Consider the following 20781-nt stretch of genomic DNA (forward strand, 5'->3'; position numbering starts at 1 on the left):
TTAATCTAATCTCTAAAATAATATTATGGATTATAAGAAAATAAACAAAGATTCTAAATTGATTTTCAAGCTCTATTTGGCACTATGCATGCACAGGATATCTCTCTTCTTTATGCCTTTATATAAATAATGTGACTTCTATTTTAGATTCATGTGAAGAAAGGTTTCTGGTGCTAAAACATAACTTTCAAAATCATTAGTCAGTAGTTCTTACACAGGAGCATGCCATCAAAATTACGGGAGCGTTCACCAGATGTGGTGATCTCACCACACATCTCATCAGGTGTGGTAGTGCATGACTGTAATTCCAGCAACTTGGGAGGCTAAGGCAGAAGAATCACAAGTTCAAAGCCAACCCCAGCAACTTAGCAAGGCCCTAAGCAACTTAGCGAGACCCTGACACAAAAATAAAACAAAACAAAAACAAACATCTATGGGCCCCCATATTTGAGTTCCTAATTCAAGATCCTAGGTGATGCTGATGCTGCTGGTCCCAGGACCATCTTCTGAACCATGGCAGTAGTTTTTAGACAATGAATACTTGATTGCCACCTTAGAAATATCCAGCCTGCATCTTGTAGCTGATCTCAATACTGAGCTTCAGCCAATCATTTATATGACTGGACACATGGTAATCTGCATTTCTGCCAAATTTGGTAAAAATGCCCAACTTCTCCTTAATAAGAGTGCTTTACTGTGTATTATTTTTATTTTTAATAAATGTACTTTACCTTTCAAAAAAAGTGTTTTGTAATTTCCAATATAAACATTGTTTTCTTTATAGAACAAGATAAATACTTTAAATTACTATAAAATATGAAAATCTATTCCTTCATTCATTGTATATTAGTTATGCCAGTACTGCACTAGGTGCTAAAGATATACTAATAAGTGAAAAAGACATACTCCATTGTTTTAATAAAGATAAAGGAACAATCAAATATATGCAAGTGATTATTACCAAGAGATCTAATTTTGTCTAGGGAAATTAGGAATAATCTTATCTACCCTAAAATTCTCTTTCATATTTAAAGCAACTTTTCAGTTTCTCAATAAATATACAAGAGTATATATATATTGATCTTTAACTTATAGGCAGAGTAAGTCACTCCCTTTTCTGTGATTCCATGGGTTTTGGATTATATCTATTATTACACTGTAAGCTTAGCTTTACTATTTTATCTACTTTGCTCATTGTGAGTTCCTTGAAGACGGAGAATAGCTGTTTTACTTTTGGCTCTAGTTCTTACTCTCAAGGTGAATATAGAAGATAGGAAAGGAAGGAGGACAGAAGAAATAATGGGAAGGAAGGGGGTAGTATTCTCACAGTAGGATATACTTTGTTTTCCTCCTATTAGGTGTCAATATATTCAACCATATGGTCCCCATTTTAAACAGTGTGCACTAACAAAGTGGATGGCCTAGGTAATGGATGCCATGTGTAATAGAATGACATTAATTGGACAACGTGGGGATAAAAACTGTTACTATATCCTCATTAGCAACATGTTCTAATCAACCCAACTAACCAGTCTTAAAATAAAATATCAAGTTTTTAAAATCTACAATAACTGTTAACCAGCAAATCTATTCCAGAGAGCCTAAGTATAGAAAAACAGAAGAAATTATACCATTTTACTACTCCTTCAACTTAACTGTTCACTGTGATCAAGAAATAGCATATTTGCAATCCTCAGTTCATTGTGATCACTTCAAGAAAGGACAGAGTGCCTACTAATTGCATGGCCCAATATTGTCTTCTCTTTTTAACAGTGGATGGCATGTAAAAAAGGGTTTTATTTCTATTTTAATTAACACTGGGCACTCCATTAGTCTGACAGATTAGCCCTTTGGGATAACATCATTTAAAATTTTGATAGATGGTCATGTTTACAAATAACAAAAATAAACAATAGAAAAAATATAGGATGCCCGGGCTCACAATAATTTATCTTAGGCTGGTAGTGAACAAGGCTGACTTAATTCATTTTCCTGCCATAAGGAAGAACAGCTCATAAAAACATACATGTGAGTAGGCTGGCAAGTGGTGGGCGTTTCTTTGCAATACGGGTGGTGAAAAGCATCAGAGCTAAGAAGAAGCAGTATAGAGAGACCAGGTGATTCTTACTTGTACAGGTCAGGTTGAGGCTGTTCACATTCAATTGCTGCTCGGAGGCTATCAATGGACTCGGCTGTACACATTGCAATGGTATCCCGCACGGCATAATGTGTCTAGATGAAAGCAGGGGAATAAAGCAAATTAAAAAAAAAAAAAGTGTTCCTTTTCATTATCCTACACAACTGTGTTCCAGAAATGGTATGTTTTAGTAAGAGGCTTTGGCAAAATATTACAAATATTGATGCACATTTCCCACCAAATAAATTGTATGGAATTAATCTTAAAATACACGATAAATAATTTAAAAGATAACCCTGCTATAAGGGGATTTCGAAGATAATAGAAAAAAACACAACTAAAAGTTCTTCTTGATACTGACGTCAAGAGCATTCCATTTTCGGCAGGCATATAATTAACTAAAAAAATGAAAATTTAATACATTTATTCTTCTTCCTATTTATAGAACTGAGACTTATTATTTTGCTTACTATAGTGTATAGCTATGCAGATTTGCACATTTGAATGGAACACAACCCTTTTTGGTCATAGCAATGTAAAAATTTTGTCAATAATAAGAAAAAACTCATTAATGTTCCATTACACAAATGCTCAAATCACTACATTTGGTATGAGGGGCAGGAAGAGGATATCTTGTTAGACAGAATATTCTACTAGAGTATATCACACACTTGATACATCCAAAACTGAAAGTAAGCTTCAATGAATCCATATATAAATCATCAAACAAAGGCTAATACTGATTTAAGGAGTACACTGCTTAATGCAGAAGGAAATGCTGTTGACATATAGTCTTTAGGGAATATTATGGCACTTCCTGAACAATATTTAAAACTATTGCCTGATTTTTGAAAACTTCTGTACTTTTAGCTGATGTGATCAAATCAATGTAATAGGAAAAAAAACTACCTAAAAGTTTTCTTTTTCTAAGTAACTTTTTCACTATTAGGGAATCTTTAGGTAGATTTACTGATTTTATCTTGACATTCCCTAAAATATAGCTCTTTTTAAACAGCTTAAATGCTACTAGTTCATCTCATAATGTCCTTGAAATACAGAATCAGCCATTTAAATGGTAAATTTCCTTTTTCACATACTAAGTACTAGTCTTCAACTCCAGAGGGAATAAATGAGAAAAGAAATTCTCCAAGGATATACTCAGAGGTCAGCACTTTAATATCATTCGTTAAAAGCAGCACTGAGAGGAGTTTAACTCCCTGTTACTGCTCATCATTCTAGATGACGGCCAAAAACTAACTGCACCAGAAAGTACCAGGGAAGTAACTTATTACTCATTTAGATGTGACATTTCACCACACTTAAAATTCCTCCTGGTTGTAATAAAGCAAATGTTTGCCAAAGTATATCCTAACGTATTTTTTAAAAGGCAATCAAATTATTCCAGGTTAGAACTCCTAAATCCCAGGAATAAACATATTTTAAAGAAAATATACTTTGTCATTACGTTAAAAATAAATCAAGTTGTAAGGTTAGAGCTCATAAAGTTATTTTTATATAGTTTCAGCCTAAAATTACTTGCATTTTAAAAAGTCTAAATAAAATATTGCGTGGATTATGTTAACATTAAATTCAAGCAGTGATATAAAAATTGTGGTGGCTTTTATTTGGGGCATGGTTTTTCCCTGCCCAACACCATCCCTATCCCCAAAGATGAGAATATACTTAGGAGACACAGACAATTATATAACAACTCTCTTCAAATATAAAACCTACATGAATAGGGAAAATAAAGAGTTTAGGAAGCGTTTTTTTGGAAGCACTATTGTATGATTAACTATCCTGAGCTCAAAATGCTTAGGCAAGGTTCAGTCTCTTACCTTACAATTAGATTCCCCATCAAGACTAGCTGTAGTGACATAACAGGTTCCATCAGTGGTACAGGATGATAGAAGAATAAGATCGCAGGGAAAGGTTTCATCTGCACTAACTTCTACTACATCACCAACCTAAAATGGAGAGTAAAATAAATATAAATATAAATGTTTTGAATTCCAAACTAAACATCATTAAAACACACACTAAAGTTAAAACATTAGTAGGACACAACTCCAGCCCTTATGCTTTGGGGGTATCTCAGGATCCTGCACAATGTAAAAGGTGATAAAAAGAATATTACTTAACATCCAGTATTCTCTTTAAGGTCACAAGGATTTAGGATGCTTTCAGATTACCGTAGTATTGACCTTTACCTCTAATAAACAATTCTGACACCCAATTGTTCTGATATTTCTGGAACTAATGTTTAATAAGTAAATGACCTTATCATCTCATGAATGGATCAAGAAAATGTATATATCACAAATTAGGCAATTCATGAACAAAACCTCAGTTAATTATAGAGGCATCAATCATTTCCCCATAATATTTAAATTTTTTTCTATAGGTCAACCTAAAAATCCATCTGCTATCAGAAGAATTAATCAATAGAGCAATGAAAAACAATTTCCTATCAGCAAATATTCAAAACTCAAACTCGAGAAAAAACCCAAGAGAAGAAATCAGGAATGATTTTATAATGTAAAGAGTGAATCATAATAGTTAAAAGCTTGTACTTTTTAATCTCAATTCACGTCCCAGATCCGACACTTAACTATATGACTTTGGGTAAATGTCTTAGGTAAGCTGATTACATCACAGGATTACTGTGAGCATTGATAAATAATAATACAAGTAAAATTAAGGTGCTTGGCACATGTTAATCAGTTAATGGGTGTTAATTATAACTGTTACAATATCATGCAAGCAAGTACTTTACTCAACTTATGAATAACTTATAACATTTATTTTGGAAAGATGTAAGAAATTCTCCAAGCACAGCTGGGGTTGTAGCTCAGTGGTGGAGTGTTTGCCTAGCATGTGTGAGACACTATATTCGATCGTGAGTACCACATAAAAATAAATAAATAAAATAAAGGTATTGTGTCCATGTACAACTTAAAAATATTTTTAAAAAAGAAATTCTCCAAGTAATACTTCTCAATATTTTTAATGGATGGCATACACAGAAAATGATAAATAATGATTTTGTACAGCATAGTCAGATAAAGGGAGGCGGCTCCTGGTGGCAGAAGACAACTCACTTTAGGAAGAAATTGTTATTGTTTGGATGTGAGGTGTACCCCAATCCCAATAGCTCATGTCTGAGATAATGCAAGAAGTTTTAGATGAGAAATGACTAGGTTAGGAGAACCTTAATCCAATCAGTGAATTGATCCCAAGGTGGGATTAATGGAGTGGAAACTGAAGGCAGTTATGGTGTGGCTGGAGGAGGTGTGCTTTGGGGGTATATATTTTGTATCTTGCCAGCATAGTCTCTCTGCTCTCTGATTATCATGTGAGTCACTTCTCTCTACTGCCATGATGCTCGGCCTCACCTCAAGCCCCGAGGAATGGAGCCTGCTCTTCATAGACTGAGATCTCTGAAACCATGAGGTCTCAAACTTTTCCTCCTCCACAATTGTTCCTGTCAGGTCTTTTAGTTACAGCAGTGAAAAAGTTGAATAAAACAGAAGTCAGTATCTGGCACACCAACCAAGACACACTGGCAGTGAAGTGCTGAACTACATGAAACACCTGTCTTCTATGTGCAATATTTTGAGACATAGTCAAGAACAATTTTATTTTCTTTGCCAATCTTAATTAGTAGCCAAGAACAACAGTGTCAATATCTAATTTGTAAATAATATTTTATATTGTTGATCTTTCCTTCCTCACTTACATAAACACTTATGTTTCTTACAATAAAACTATAAACTATGCTTAAAGTATGCAAAAGAAAAAAAGAATCAACAAAATCTTAACATGATGACTGATAGGCACTGATAAATAAAAACCACAAAGAAAACATTTTTTTTCTTCAACACTTAGAATTTGCTCAGATACAAAATTTGTGTATCTACAATACAAGTTGAGGCTGGTGAGGTAGGCAGGGGCCAGATGGCAAAGGGCTTGACCAGCTAGGCTAAGGGATTTTGGCCTCACCCTAAAGGCAAAGGTAAAAGACAATGGTAAAGAAAGGGAATGTTATGACCCAGTTAGACAATCAACTCAAGTTACTTGTTTCCATTCACTATTTTAAAAGCCGCAAGAGAATGTCACTACCACTCCCATCACAAATATTAGGAAAAAATAGATCTACAGAATAATATTTTTAGAGCATCAGAGGGCTGAGAATGCAAGGCAACCAAGTGAACTGAATTTCAAAGGGTCCCTTTGAGGAGAAACAGGACAAATCAAATATTTCACAACTGACAGAGCACAAGGTAAAAGATGGCTACCATAAAAGTGGATGAGAAGAAAACTGTGTTTTCAACCAATTCTTAAAGGCTAGGAGTGAATCACCATGAAAATTTTGAATATCTACAAGACTGAGAGACAAAAGAAAACCATTAACACATGCTAGCTCTCTCTACAGGTTTCCATTGGTGCTCACGAGAAAGCATAAGGTCGGAACATTTAAAATTACCCTTCTCACTGGTACAGGCATACAGATAATGATCAACTACTGTGGAAAGACAGGCCAAAACATGCCAGAATGGTGGACTCCTCTCTCATATGAAGCAAAAGAAGAAAAGCCACCTGCATTGGGAGAAAGGCAGGAAACCTTCTTTGGCGGAAAATGACACTGGTGCTACAGAGGAGACAGAAACAAAAGGGAACTTGCTTGCAGAGACAGAATAGTAAAGACATTCTTATCAAACATTTGACTGCCATAGGAGGAGGTGGGGGCAGCAATAGAGAAAATCCCACATTGAGGCTCAGGTTCATATATCCTAATACAACTCAGGTTCATATATCCTAATATGGAGATTGGAATGGGAGAATGATTAAACCATTCTGTTCCCACCAGGAGCCAACACTGAATAACAAACAATAAATAGCAATCTACTATAGGGTGAGAAGCAACAGAAGAGGGTGAGACAGACACTCTTTGTAGCTCAGGATTCTAGGATGTGTTAAAAAAGGGTGGTGGGACAACAAACCTGGCAAAACCACTAAAGCACACCAGGTCTCACACAAAGTTTAAGGTAATAGCACAAAGAATCTGAAGTACAGTGATACACTGAAAATATCAATAATGCAATAATTACAACAAAAACCAAAGTCAGCCCATCTCCTGACTACATTAACTCAACCCTCAATAAATACTAAATGGCCTGATGGAAGAAGCAGGCCCATTTCAGAACATACATAGTACTGACCTCACAGTCTCTGCCATTCTTTTACGTACAATGTCAAAACTCACTGAAAACAAATGCACAAAAATCACAAGAAAAAAGCAAGTTATTATTGAGGGGAAGGAATCAACAAGACCAGTTCCTGAAATGTAGAAATTTTTAAATCATCAAGAAGGGTTATAAAAATAGCCATGATTAAGATATTGAAATACTTAGTGGAAAAGGTAGGCAACATGTAAGAGTGGATGAGAATTTTGGCAGAGATGAATTTTAATAACAAAAAAAGAAAGGAAAATGGAAAGTTAGAAATGAAAAAGCATGGTATCAGAGATGATTCCCTTCAACCAGCAGACAAGATACAGCAAAGGAAATAATCAGTAAACAAGAAGACACATCGATCAAAATTATCCAAAATTATATTCAATGAGAAAAGGAGTAGTTAAAAAAAAGGACAGATCTTTAAGAGGTATGACAAAATATCAGTCTTATAGTCATGTAAATGGAGTCAAAAATAGGAGAGAGAAAATGATCCACAAAAAATATCTGAAGAGATAATGGTCATGAATTATCTAAACTTAATCAAAACCAACAAATAATAGTTCCAAGAGAATTTCAAGGAAGATAACTAGAAAGAAAAGCCCAAGGCATAACGTAGTCAAACTGCTGAAAACTGAAAAGGAAAGACTTAAAAGTGATTCAAGAAATACCATATTTGGAGAAACAAAAATAAAAATGACAACAAACATACCAGGAAATATGCAAACAAGATGACAATGGAGAAACAACTTTTTTTCAAATTTAGAATTTATATATTATTTAGTTGAATTATATACCTGACCTGAGAAAAGAAGCTTTTCTATGAAATTTGGTGCTATTTATGTTTTTTATTTTGAATATTATTGGTTCTTTTTAGTTATACATGATAGCATAATTCATATTGACATGATGATAGTGGGTGTACTCAGTGGTGAGACTGACTGTGGTACATTCATGTATGTACATAGGAAAGATACATTCTATTATTCTTCCTTTACCCATACCCCCTTTCTTCCCTTCAATCTCCATTGTCTACTTCACTGAACTTCTATTCTCCATCCCCCCATATCAGTGAAAACATATGACCTTTGGTTTGTTAGGACTGGCTTATTTCACTTAGCAAGATAGTATCTACATCCATCCATTTTTTGGAAAATATCGTAATCATTCTTCTTTATGGCCGAGTAATACTCCACTGTGTATATATACCACATTTTCTTTATGCATTCAATTGTAGAAAGGAACCTACTTTGGCTCCTTAGCTTAGTTACTGTGGATTGTGCTGCTATAAACATTGATATGGCTGTGTCACCATAGTATGCTGATTTAAAAATCATTTGGATATATACTGAGAAGTGGAATAGTGGGTTGAATCGTGGTTCCATTCCTAATATTTTTCAGGAATCTCCATACTGCTTTCCAGAGAGGTTGCACCAATTTGCAGTCCCACCAATAATATGTGAGGGTACCCTTTTCCCCACATCCTCGCCAACATTTATTGTTACTTGTATTCTTAAAAACTGCCATTCTGACTAGAATGAGACTTCTGATTGGAATGAGATGAAATCTCAGTGTAGTTTTAATTTGCACTTCTCTGCTAGAGATGTTGAACTTTTTTTTTCACATATTTGTTGACCATTCATATTTCTTCTTTTGAGAAGTGTTTGTTTAGTTAATTTGCTCATTTGTTATCTGGGTTATTTGGGGGGTTTTTTGGTGTTAAAGTTTTTTGAATTCTTTGTATATCCTGGATATTATCAGCCTATCTGGTGGCAAAGATTTTCTCCCATCTGCAGGCTCTCTCTCTTCACATTCCTGATTGCTTCCTTTGCTGTGAGGAAGGCTTTTAGTTTGACACCATCCCATTTATTCTTTTTTTAAAAAAAATATTTTCTTAGTTGCTGATAGACCTTTATTTTATGTATTTACATACAATGCTGAGAATCGAACCCAGTGCCTCACTCATGCCAGGCAAGTATGCTACTGCTGAGCCCCAGCCCCCATTTATTGATTCTTAATTTTACTTCATGTCTGTTTTGGTACAAAACCCATGCTGTTTTTTGTTATTATAGCTCTGTAGGATAATTTAAACTCTGGTATTGTAATGCCTCCTGTTTTACTTTTCTCGCTAAGTATTGCTTTGGCTATTCTGGGCTTCTTATTTTTCCAAATGAATTTCATGACTGCTCTTTCTATTTCAATGAAGAATATCATTTGGATTTTAATAGGAACTACATTAAATCTGTATAAATTTTCCTGTAACCTCCTGGTGCAGTTTCGGTAGGTCATATGTCTCTAGAAATCTGTTGGTATCTTTAACATTTTCTATTTTATTGGAGTACAGATTTTCAAAATACTCTATCATCTGTATTTTGGTAGTGTCCATGGTGATATTTCCTTTTTCAATATGGTATGAAGATTCCTCAGAAAATCTGGAATGTAACTACCATTTGACCCAGTTATCCCCTCTTCGGTATACACCCAAAGGACTTAAAAATCAGTATACTACAGTGATGAAGCCACATCAAAGTTCGTAGTGGCTCAATTCACAATTGCTAAACTATGGAACCAACCTAGTTCCCCTTTAATAGATAAATGGATAACGATGTGGTATATAATGCACAATAAAATATTATTCAGCCATAAAGAAGAATGAATTTATGGCATTTGCCAGTAAATGGATGGAACTAGAGACTATTATGCTAAGTGAAATAAGGCGATCCCCCAAAACCAAAGGCTGAATGTTTTCTCTGATACGTGAATGCTGACTCACAATAGGCAGGGGTAGAGGTGAAGGGGAGGTTCATGGGATTGGACAGGGTGGAGTTGGGGGAAAGGTGAGGTGATGGAAATGGAAAAGACAGTAGAATGAATTGGAAAGACATAAATTTCTATATTCACATATGAATACACAACCAGTGTAACTCCATATTACAAAAAAATACAACCACAAAAATAGAAGTTATACTCCATACGTATACACACACACACACACACATACACACACACACACATACACACACACATTCTACTGTCATATAAAACTAAAAAGAACAAATAAAAAATAAAAGTATATTATAAATTCTGGAGAAATTTAAAAAATTACAACAGATATAATTAGTTAGCCAAGGGAAATGACCCAATGGAATAAAAAAAAAGTTCAAATAATCTAAGAGATGAGACAGATAGCCAAACCATATCAACTATTACATTAAAAGTCAATGCTGAGCTACCAAATTAAAAGCAAAGATTTTTAGACTGGGTTTAAAAAAAAAAACAAAAATAAAACCAATAACCAGGACCAAACTAGAAATGCAAAGATATAGAGAGATTAAAAGGATGGAGCATACCATGCAAACAACAGTTAAAAGAAAGCAGGATTTACTATATGGGATTGATTGTACTATCAGAAAAAATTACGTTCAAAACTAAGATTACTACCAGGGACAAGGATTACACAAGGATAAAGGGGCCAATTCACCAAGAAGACATAATAATCCTAAATAATTTTGCACTTTGTACTATAAAGTACATAAAAAATTGATGGAACAGAAAATAAAAATAGGCAAATTCATAGCCATAGTTGGGAATTTTTTTTGTCTCCTTTCTCAATAATTGATAGAGCAAGTAAGAAAATATTAAATGTAGAGAAAACTTGAAAACATTATCAATGAACTTGACCTAATTGACATTTACACAAAACTCCTCAACAGCAGCAGAATGCACATTCTTTTTTAAAATTCTCAGGTGCATGTGGAACATTCACCAAAATATACTATATTCTGGGCCATAAAACATATCTGAACATATTTAAAAAGACTGAAATGATACCAAGTATGTTCTCTGAATACAACAGAATTGAACTAGAAATCCATAATCAAAACGTATCTAGAAAATTCCCAAATATTTGAAAATTATAACCAATTGTAATGCATGAATCAAAGAAACATATGGAAAAATGGTCCACATCATATGTTATCAAGGAAATGCTAACTGAAGTAAAAATTAATGAAATACAGCTATACACTTATTAGAATAACCAAAATCTAAGACACTGACAACATCAAATACTGGTAAGGGCTCATTCAGTACTGGTAGAAATGCAAAAATGATACAGCAATCCTGAAAGACAGTTTGGCCGTTTCTTATGAAATGAAACATACTCTTACCATACAATCAGTCCCTCAACCTTGATCCCTTATATTTACTAAAATGAAATTAAACTTACGCCCCATAAAAACCTGAAAACAGATGTTGACAGTAACTGTATTCATAATTGCCAGAACTTTAAAGTAAAATGCACTCCAAGAAGTGGATATACAAATAAACTGTGGCACACTAAAAAAATGGAATATTGAGCTGGGGATGTGGCTCAAGCAGTAGCGCACTTGCCTGGCATGTGCTGGGATCGATCCTCAGCACGACATAAAAATAAAATAAGATGTTGTGTCCACCGAAAACTAAAAAATAAATATTAAAAAATTCTCTCTCTCTCTTTAAAAAAAAGGAATATTATTCATCACTAGAAAAAAATGAGCTATCAAACTATAAAAAATGGAGGAAAACATGAATATACATTACTAAGTTAATGAAGTCAATTTGAAAGGATTACATATTTATGATTCTAACAATATGATATTCTGGAGACAAAGTATCAGTATTTACCAGAGGTGAAGGCCGGGAGTGAGATAAATAGGCACAAAAAAAAAAAGATTTTGAGGGCACTGAAACTATCCTATATGATATCTCAATGTCAGATACATGACATATATTTGTCAAAACCCATAGAACATAACACAGAGAGTGATCACTAATGTAAACTATGGGCTTTGGGTGAAAATAGTGTGCCAAAGTAGATTTATTGATTGTAAAAAACATCATTCTGGTGTGGGATGCTGATGGAAGAAGAGGATATGAGTGTGGCTGCACAGTGGGCATATAGGTTACTTTCTTTGCTTTCTGTTAAATTCTGCTATGAACCTGAAATTCCTCTAAAAATAATTGATTAATTTAAAAACTCTACTGAGAACCAAAAAGATCTGATACGGACAAGTCTAAAATGCTGACAGGGGTCCTACTGGGTAGTAATAATAATGACTGGTTTTAATTTAAAAAATGAACTGCCTGGCATCTTAAAAATATAATAGTACTGTGGAACTCCCATACATTGCTGTGGGAATGTAAATGATACAGCCACTATGGAAAACGGTTTGGTGGTTCATTAAAAAGTTAGCCATAAAATTACCTTAAGACCTAGCAATTGTCTTCTTAGGTATATATCCCAAAGAATAGCAAATACATGTCAAACAAAAACTTGTCCTAGAATGTTCTTAGCAGCAATATTCTGAATAGCCCCAGGGTAGGAACAACTCAAATATTCATTAGCTATCATAAGTAAACTGTGGTATATCCATAGTGGAATACTATTTGGCCATCAAAGAAATGAATTGTTAATACATGCTACAACACAGATGCATCTAAAAAATATTATCAAGTGAAAGAAGCCAGATATAAAAGGCTACATAGTATATGTTTCCATTTATAAAAATTATTAAATATGTAAGTCCATAGAGACAAAAAGTTGTTTTCCCAGGGCTTGGGTGGAGGGAGAAATGTGGAATGACTATTTAATAGGTATGGGGTTTCATTTTTGGTTGAAAAAAATATTCTGGAACTAGATAGTGTTGATAGTTGCACACCATTGTGAATGTTCTAAAGGACATTGAATCATACACTTTAAAATGTACATTTTGCCACAGTAAAAAAAGGATACTAAAAAATACCTTAATTTTTTCACTTTCTTTTTGCACTCGCTTTGCATTTTCAATAATGTAAACAGTGCTCTTGTTGACTTCATTGTCAGCTCTGTGTCTCAGCCAATCCTCATATCCCTAGAAGGATAAAAATAACTATATAATCAAGTTCAAACAATAAAGTAAACTGTTAATAAATCCGTATAATCCTCCCATGAATCAACAGCAGATATTTAAAATTAGAGTATTAATTTCAACTCAGAATGCTAAAGAGACAATGATGCATATTTTAATGGCAAATCTAAGACACTTTTTTTTTCCCCTTTGTGAATGCAAAGCAAATACTCTACAAACTGGAGATATATCCCCAGCCCACACTTTCTTTCTTTCTAATATTTTTTAGTTGTAGATAGACAATACCTTCATTTTATTTATTTTTATGTGGTGTTGAGGATTGAACCCAGTGCCTCACATGTGCTAGGCAAGTGCTCTATCACTGAGCCACAACCCCAGCCCCATAAGACACACATTCAAACTATCCCATAGGTAAATAGCTTTATGGTATTAAAAGTTTCCTCCATTATTCAGATAAATATTAAAAGAAATGCAGGCATTAGAGCTTTGATATTCGTTATCTGGAGGATTAAAATTTATTCTTTTATTTCTACTCTTATTCAAATTAATGTTAAGTATCTCCACATTTTTAATATGAGAAAGAGCCATTTGAGTTTTTATTTTCTTGTATACCTAATCTTTCAATATTTTGAAGTAGACTGTTGGGCTGATTACCTCCAAGGAAATATTATAATTCTTTTCCACAAGCCAAGAATAGTAAAAGCAAGTTAGGATTGGTTTGGCAGAGAATCCACTATAAATTGTAGAAATTAACAGCTAAACTTCTCCGCTTAGTGAGAAAATGAAACGTGGTGCTCAGTTTTTTAGGGTTAAAAGTAATCAGAGAGTGCTGAAATTCAATCATTAATGTGGTAGCATTAAGAGATGATCCTGCGGCTGGGGTTGTGGCTCAGTGGTAGAGCACTTCCCTGGCATTTGTGAGGACCTGGGTTTGATCCTTAGCACCACATAAAAATAAACAAATAAAATAAATGTATCGCATCCATCTACAACTAATATATATATATATATATATATATATATATATATATATATATATATATATATATATATATATATATATTTTTTTTTTTTTTAAGAGATGGGTCCTTTATATCATTAAGCCATGCCAGTAGATCCCTGATGGATTGGATGAGGATCCTTACAAAAGGCTTGAAGGAGTGGATTCACTCTCTTTTGCTCTTCCCATTTGAGTATACAACATTCCTCTATTTTGACTGTTTCGCCCCTTCTGCCTTGTGAGGCTGCAACATGAAAGCCTTCACCATACCAGCACTTTGATCTTGAACTTTCCAGCCTCCAGAAGCATAAAAATAATTTTTTTGCTTTTTGTTGTTGTAATAATGTCTGTACTTTTTTTTTTTTAAAGACAACTGAAAATCTCTTGATCACCTTCTTTTCCTTGTCTCTTTTTATGACAAAGCTAGTCTATCACTTCATAGGGTATATTCTGTAATGGTGGTGAAGAAAGAAAGGCCCTACAATGAAGTAGTACTGGGAGTAGAATGAAATCTGTAAAAGCCTTTGCAAATCATACATACTATTCTTAGAACCAGTAATTTTATGACATTAAAGAAAATAATCCTAACAGCCTGAGGAAAAGAACATTCCAAGTCTTTATTTACCAACCAAACACTTGATAAAATATTTTTACAGTTCTTGGTAGGCAAGATTCAAGACCAGATAACCCCAAGAAGAAAGGTAATCTTATTCCTAATACTGTTAAATTGACCTTCATTCTGCAAGTCTCCATGGGGTACTTTTTAAAAGCACTTTGATAAGTACTATCTAAATGTATGTTTTAAATAATCAGATCCTGTGGACTGTCCCAGTACATGATAAATACTTTTAACCCACCCCTTCACCTCCAATTTCTTGTTCCATTTTCAATTTCACGGGCAAGTTTGGTACTAGCAAACAAAATGCTCAAAATACTTCAAAGAAGTCCACATCACCATCTGTGGCATCTCATCACCTCTGACTAGAAGTAGGAATAAAAGCTCTCTTTACCCACCCATGCCTATTAGCACCATCAGGAAATTATAAAATTCAAATATTTGTACCTCAAGTCCTGTGCTATAGGCTACAATGACAAAAAAAAAAAAAAAAATCTACTGGTGTGGGAAATTTTCATTCAGACTTACTACACTAGAACAATTAATCCATGATAAAAATCTGCTTCCCATTTCCCAACTGAGCTATATCTTCTACCCACTCTTTTATTTTCACATACCCCCACACAGATATAGAGGAAGAAAAGAGCAAATAAATTAAGGATGTGCCTTACTATCATTTAACTAGGTTTTCAATGAGAACTAAATATAAACTAAATCTATCAAGGATACTGCCCACAATATATAAATATGAAAACGAGCCTTTGACAATGAAATTCAAATCAACATAGACTGAAATGCAGACATAAATGTAAATAAGAAAGTTACCTGCTTGATGGCTGTAACAGTTATAACAAAGAAAAGTGGAAGTCCACTGGTAACTGGGCTAGTTGGTGTGTCTACTGTGACCTAGGTGAAGAAATTAAATTGAAAGTAAAATGAAAATTAGCTATTAATTCACATGCAGCACTTACATGTTGTAAACATTTCAGACAGAAATGCAGACAAAACACAGTCCAGTAGCAGAGTCAATGTTAATTTTCATTAAAACAATCCACATAGCAGTTAGTTTTAAGAAACTTGGTCCTTTATTGAAATACATCCATTTATTTACCACCTATCTGTTGAGTAGCACTGTGTCGGTCCCTGTGCTTCAGCTAGTCTCCAGAGATCCTACTTTAAATGAGACAGAGACAAGTCCCTGCCTTCATATAGCAGAAAGCTCACAGGGAAAATCAGACATTAAAATAAGAGTGCAGATGGTGAAATCTGAAGGGGAAATCAAAGTTAACTAGATCAAAGTTGGTTTTTCAGGTACAGCAAACAGTATATACAAAGTATCTATGGTAGGAGGGAGAAGGGCATATGTAGGAAAAAAATAAAGGAAGCCATTAGCAAGAGAAAGTGTGGCATGAGATGAAGCTGGAAGAGGAAGAAGGGGCCAGACTGTGCAGGGTCCGCTGGGCCAGGGTAAGCTGTTTATTCTTCATTCTGTGAACAGTATGAAATCCTTGAAGGTTTGGGGTAGGGAGATATCACATGAATAGAACTGCATCTTGAAAAGATCATTCTCCATGCTTTGTGTATGATAGATTAGAAAGAAACAAGAGTAGAAAGACAGTCCATTTGGGAGGCCACTGCTATTATCAAATGAAAGATGATGGCTTGGATTTCAGTGGAAACAACAGGCATGAAAAGAAGTAACAGAGAATTTATGAAAATAGCAAAACTGGTAAGGAACTAGATGTAAGTATTGATTAAAGATGTCTGCCAAGAATCTGGTTAACATGCCTGTGTGGATATTGTCATTCACTGAAATAGGATATATTGAAAGAGAACTAGATTGGAGGGAGAGAGATCATGACTTCAGTCTGCTCTCACAACTCACTGACTCTTATCTCCAACCTCCAGCCAGGCCTGCCTCTGCCACAAAGAAGTGTACATAAGAGGTTTTTACATGGTTCCATGTCTTTATGTAACCTTTTCTCTACTAAATCTTCAAGGCTCAGTTTGGATACTAACCTTCCTTTTGAAGCCTTCTCAAGCTCCTCTTGGGTAGGGAAAAAATCATAACTCCTACTGTATACTCATACCATTTTGATCATTCACATAAATGATCCTTACTACATTAAGCAAATTCATGACTGTCTTCTCAGCAATAAAATTCCTTAAGAGTAGAAAAGTCATAGCTTGATCTTCATCATAGCTGCAATCACTTTTGTTGTCTGGACTGCTACATAGCACACAATAGGTGCTTGGTACACATTTACTAAATGAAATTGAGAGGTACTACCCACCAAGTAGAATGACTCTCATAAGCAGAATCCACTATGTTATTTATTTTAGGTCCTTAAGACATCTGACTGTGGTTCTTAAGTACCTACTTTTCAAATATTCCATCGTTTGTATTCAAATTGGCTCTTTCGTATATTATGTCCCAGACTGGTTTTAAGTAGCAGGGCTAAACTCAATTATAGTATCATAGACTCAAAGCCTAAAAGTGGATGAACAGAACCACTTAACATCAACAAGTATTTGAGCAATTTCATTGAAATTTTTTGGCTTTATTTAAAAATGAGACAAGAAAAACACAGCACCTTTAATGCAGTAAAAATTTTCAGAGGTAAATACGGTGACCGAAAGAGTTTAAGAGTTTATAGACTTAAAGACAGAAGACACAATTTAAAATTCTAAAATTTAAAATGCAAAAGCATAGTAAGAACACAGAAACAGATCAATCTACTAGGCTCTCATGCTTCAAGGGAGTAAGTGAATGAGGCAGAGCAAAACTGGTAATTATGATGATAAGTGATTAAGTTTTCAATTAGGCTGGCACTGATGTTTAACAAAACTATTAATGTAAATGAATTTTGATTTTCATGTATATCAACTTGTTTAATGATATGAGATATATCCTTCTTGGATGAACAAATATATGAAATTAATGAAAATTTAAAAGAAAGAACAATGAAATAAAATCTCCATGAATTTCCTAATAAAGATGCAACTTCAAAAATCTATAAAATCATATAAATCTTTAGGTAATTATTTCTACTTTAAAACTGCTATTATAATCAGTTTTGGAACATCTTTGTTTTTAATCACAGGGCATAAGGTTAGAAATTGTTTGAATCAATCAAGACTCTCAAATTCTCAAAGTTGAACAGTTGTTTATGGAGTTCTTACCTGTACAAGGAAAATGATGAGAAAATAAAAATTTGCAATCCTTCTAAACTGTTCAAACAGGTTCTTTGGGAGGAAATTCCAAAGTGTATACTATAAGCAAGCAAGAAAAAAAATATTAGAAAGGAAAGTTGAAAAATCCTAATAGTAAGGACTTATATGGGTCCAGGTCATCCTGTAAACTGATATTTAGTATATACAACACTTTGAAACCCAAAGCTCACATATATGCCTAAGAATATAGATAAAGATATGGTATATAATTTTTTTTTTCAGAAATGAAGTTTCATTCTGAGCATTACAATGGCCATTTAGTTTCATACTTTTGGTTTATCTAAGCCAATCTAAAATAGGTTCCTTATTATATGCTCTCAGATTATCCTATAGTGATACTTCCTTAAGGGGACTCATTACAGTGAATTATAAATGTATACTTTTTTTATTTAAGTTTCTCCCTCAAAAGACAATGATTTCTATGGAGTAGACTGCTTATCTGTCTTATTTACTAATTTTTCCCCAACACCTAGCACAGTGCCTGGTACAAATAGATTATTTGAATAAATGAATGAACAAATTCCCATGGCTTCATTAATTTTTGGAGTCTTGAACATTATTAGAGATAAAACTGTCCTTACCAGTACCTCCCGTCTTCATGACAGCTGAGGAGATGTACAGACACATAACACTGAATCATACAGGGCTGTCACTTTAAACAATAGCATTCTACCCTTGGGTTTTTGTAAAGTTTTCAATGCCAAATTCTACATGGAGAGAAGGACAGAATGACAGAATTTTTTGGCCAACTATCAAACCACATATATTTTCTCACTGATACTTTAAGCTCAAGGACAAGGTCATATAAAAGTCACCTTAAGAAATGGGACTTTATAGATATATTTTTTTAAATTTTTTTATTTATTTTGAGACAGGGTCTTATTAAGTTGCTTAGGGGCTTACTAAGTTGCTGAGGCTGGCCCCCAAACTTTCAATTCTTCTGCTTCTGCCTCCCAAATTGCTGGGATTACAGGCATGAACCACCATGCCTGATTCTAGATATCTTAATAACGACCAGAACCTAGAAAGTAATGATTCTTAACATAAAAGGCTAATTCTAGACTTGAAACATGTCCACATCAATTATTTGCATAATATGAGAACAGATCCATTAATAAGGTGAAAAGCCACTCACAAAGCATGAGACAAGGAGAAACGTACTATTTATAGTTTTCTAATTAGAAATGCAAATAATTAGGAAACTATTTTTTATATGTTCTCTTCTCTCCTTCATCAGGGCATTAGCTATTTAGACCTCAGGGTGCCATAAGTTCCCTCATCAAAAGTGCCTAGCACAAAAAACAGAGATTTTTTAATTAAGAAAAAAAAAAAAAAACTTCTATGGTGCTGGGGATGAGACCTAAGGTCTCACACATTCTAGGCAAGTGCTCTACCACTGAACTATATCCTCAATGCCCCTTTAATCAAGAAATTTTGATCAAAACTTGTGCCTTGGCCGTTTACTAACTTAACTAAAAGGCAAATTAAGATTTAATCACACCTTTTTATATTGTAAACATAATATAAATATATAACATATTGTAAACATAATATAAAATGTAATATTATAACAGAGAAAGGAGAAACCTACTTTTTAGAGTTTTCTAATTAGAAATGAAATTGCATCAGAGTCATGTACACCAAATTATTCAAACTGTTTATCTAAAAAGTGGACTCTCAGGCTTATTGAGTTGCCACCAACCATAAAAATATGTTAATCACAGCAAGAAAATGTGAATAGGAGTTGTTTAAAATACAGTGATGAGAACTGAGTGTTTCTGTCATAAGTTCCTTTTGAACTTATGACAGAAACACAGGGACACTTAACCACTGAGCCATATCCCCAGCCCTTTTTATTTTTTATTTTGAGACAGGGTCTTGCTAAATTGCTTAGGGCCTCCCTAAGTTGCTGAGGCTACTTTCAAACTTTTAATCCTCCTGTCTCAGCCTCCTGAGTCACCAGAATTAAAGGTGTGTGCCACCACACCTGATGTAAATTCTTGCAAAGAAACCAGGTGCCATGGCCCATTCCTATAAACCCAGCAGCTTGGGAAGCTGAAGCAGGAAAATCCCAAACTCAAGGCCAGCCTTAGCCACTTAGCAAGGTACATTAATTGCATCCATAATTATTTTTTAAAAGGGGCTTTGGATGTGGCTCATTGGTTAAGTGCTGAGAGCCATAGCTAAGTAGGAATGACACATGGAAATTTCCTTGTCAACCTACCCCATGTTGCTTAGAGGAAGGACTCTCCATTGTGGAAATGGGCTTGCCTTGGACCCAGGTCATTTGCAGTGACATTGCATGAATGTTTGAGAAAGGTGACCCTGCTCAAGGACCAGGGTGGATCCGGGTTTAGGGAGGATCCTGCTGGATTAAGGTGGGTCCAGGTTTAGGGTGTATCCTGCTGGGAATAGGGAGTATCCCCCTCCTTGGGTTTAGGGCGGTTCCAGGTTTAAGGTGGACCCTGCTGGGAATAGGGCATATCCTGCTGCCTCAGGCGCCCACCCGCTCCTTGGGATGCAGAGCCTGGTGGAGGTGTGGATTTTCCCCAGAACCTGCATGTAGAGTGCCGGTGAGAGGTCATGAATAAAGACTTGCTGTTTGAATCTACAAGGCTGTGAGTGGCGTGATTTTGTGCCCAGCCAGACTGTGGCAGTTAAGCAGCCCTGGA

The 20781-nt window shown here is 34.6% G+C and overlaps 1 protein-coding gene across 6 annotated transcripts in view; it reads right to left on the reverse strand.

The window, feature by feature from the left end:
- Atp11c (ATPase phospholipid transporting 11C) overlaps positions 1-20781 on the reverse strand; it is a 188828-nt gene that overhangs the window by 74193 nt on the left and 93854 nt on the right. For all 6 annotated transcript variants that reach the window (XR_009225934.1, XM_046435336.1, XM_046435337.2 and 3 more), the window contains 5 exons: positions 18059-18148; positions 15701-15781; positions 13155-13262; positions 3976-4104; positions 2129-2232 (listed from right to left, as the gene is read on the reverse strand). Coding sequence is in view for 5 of the 6 variants with exons in the window: in XM_046435336.1 (XP_046291292.1) it covers positions 2129-2232; positions 3976-4104; positions 13155-13262; positions 15701-15781; positions 18059-18148 (512 nt within the window). In the remaining variant the exon portion in view is untranslated. The remainder of the gene's footprint in view (positions 1-2128; positions 2233-3975; positions 4105-13154; positions 13263-15700; positions 15782-18058; positions 18149-20781) is intronic.

This window comes from Marmota monax, unplaced genomic scaffold (assembly GCF_021218885.2).
Source record: "Marmota monax isolate L192 unplaced genomic scaffold, Marmota_monax_Labrador192_F-V1.1 WCK01_AAM20220418_F8-fsc00261, whole genome shotgun sequence".
NCBI classification, from domain to species: Eukaryota; Metazoa; Chordata; class Mammalia; order Rodentia; family Sciuridae; genus Marmota; species Marmota monax.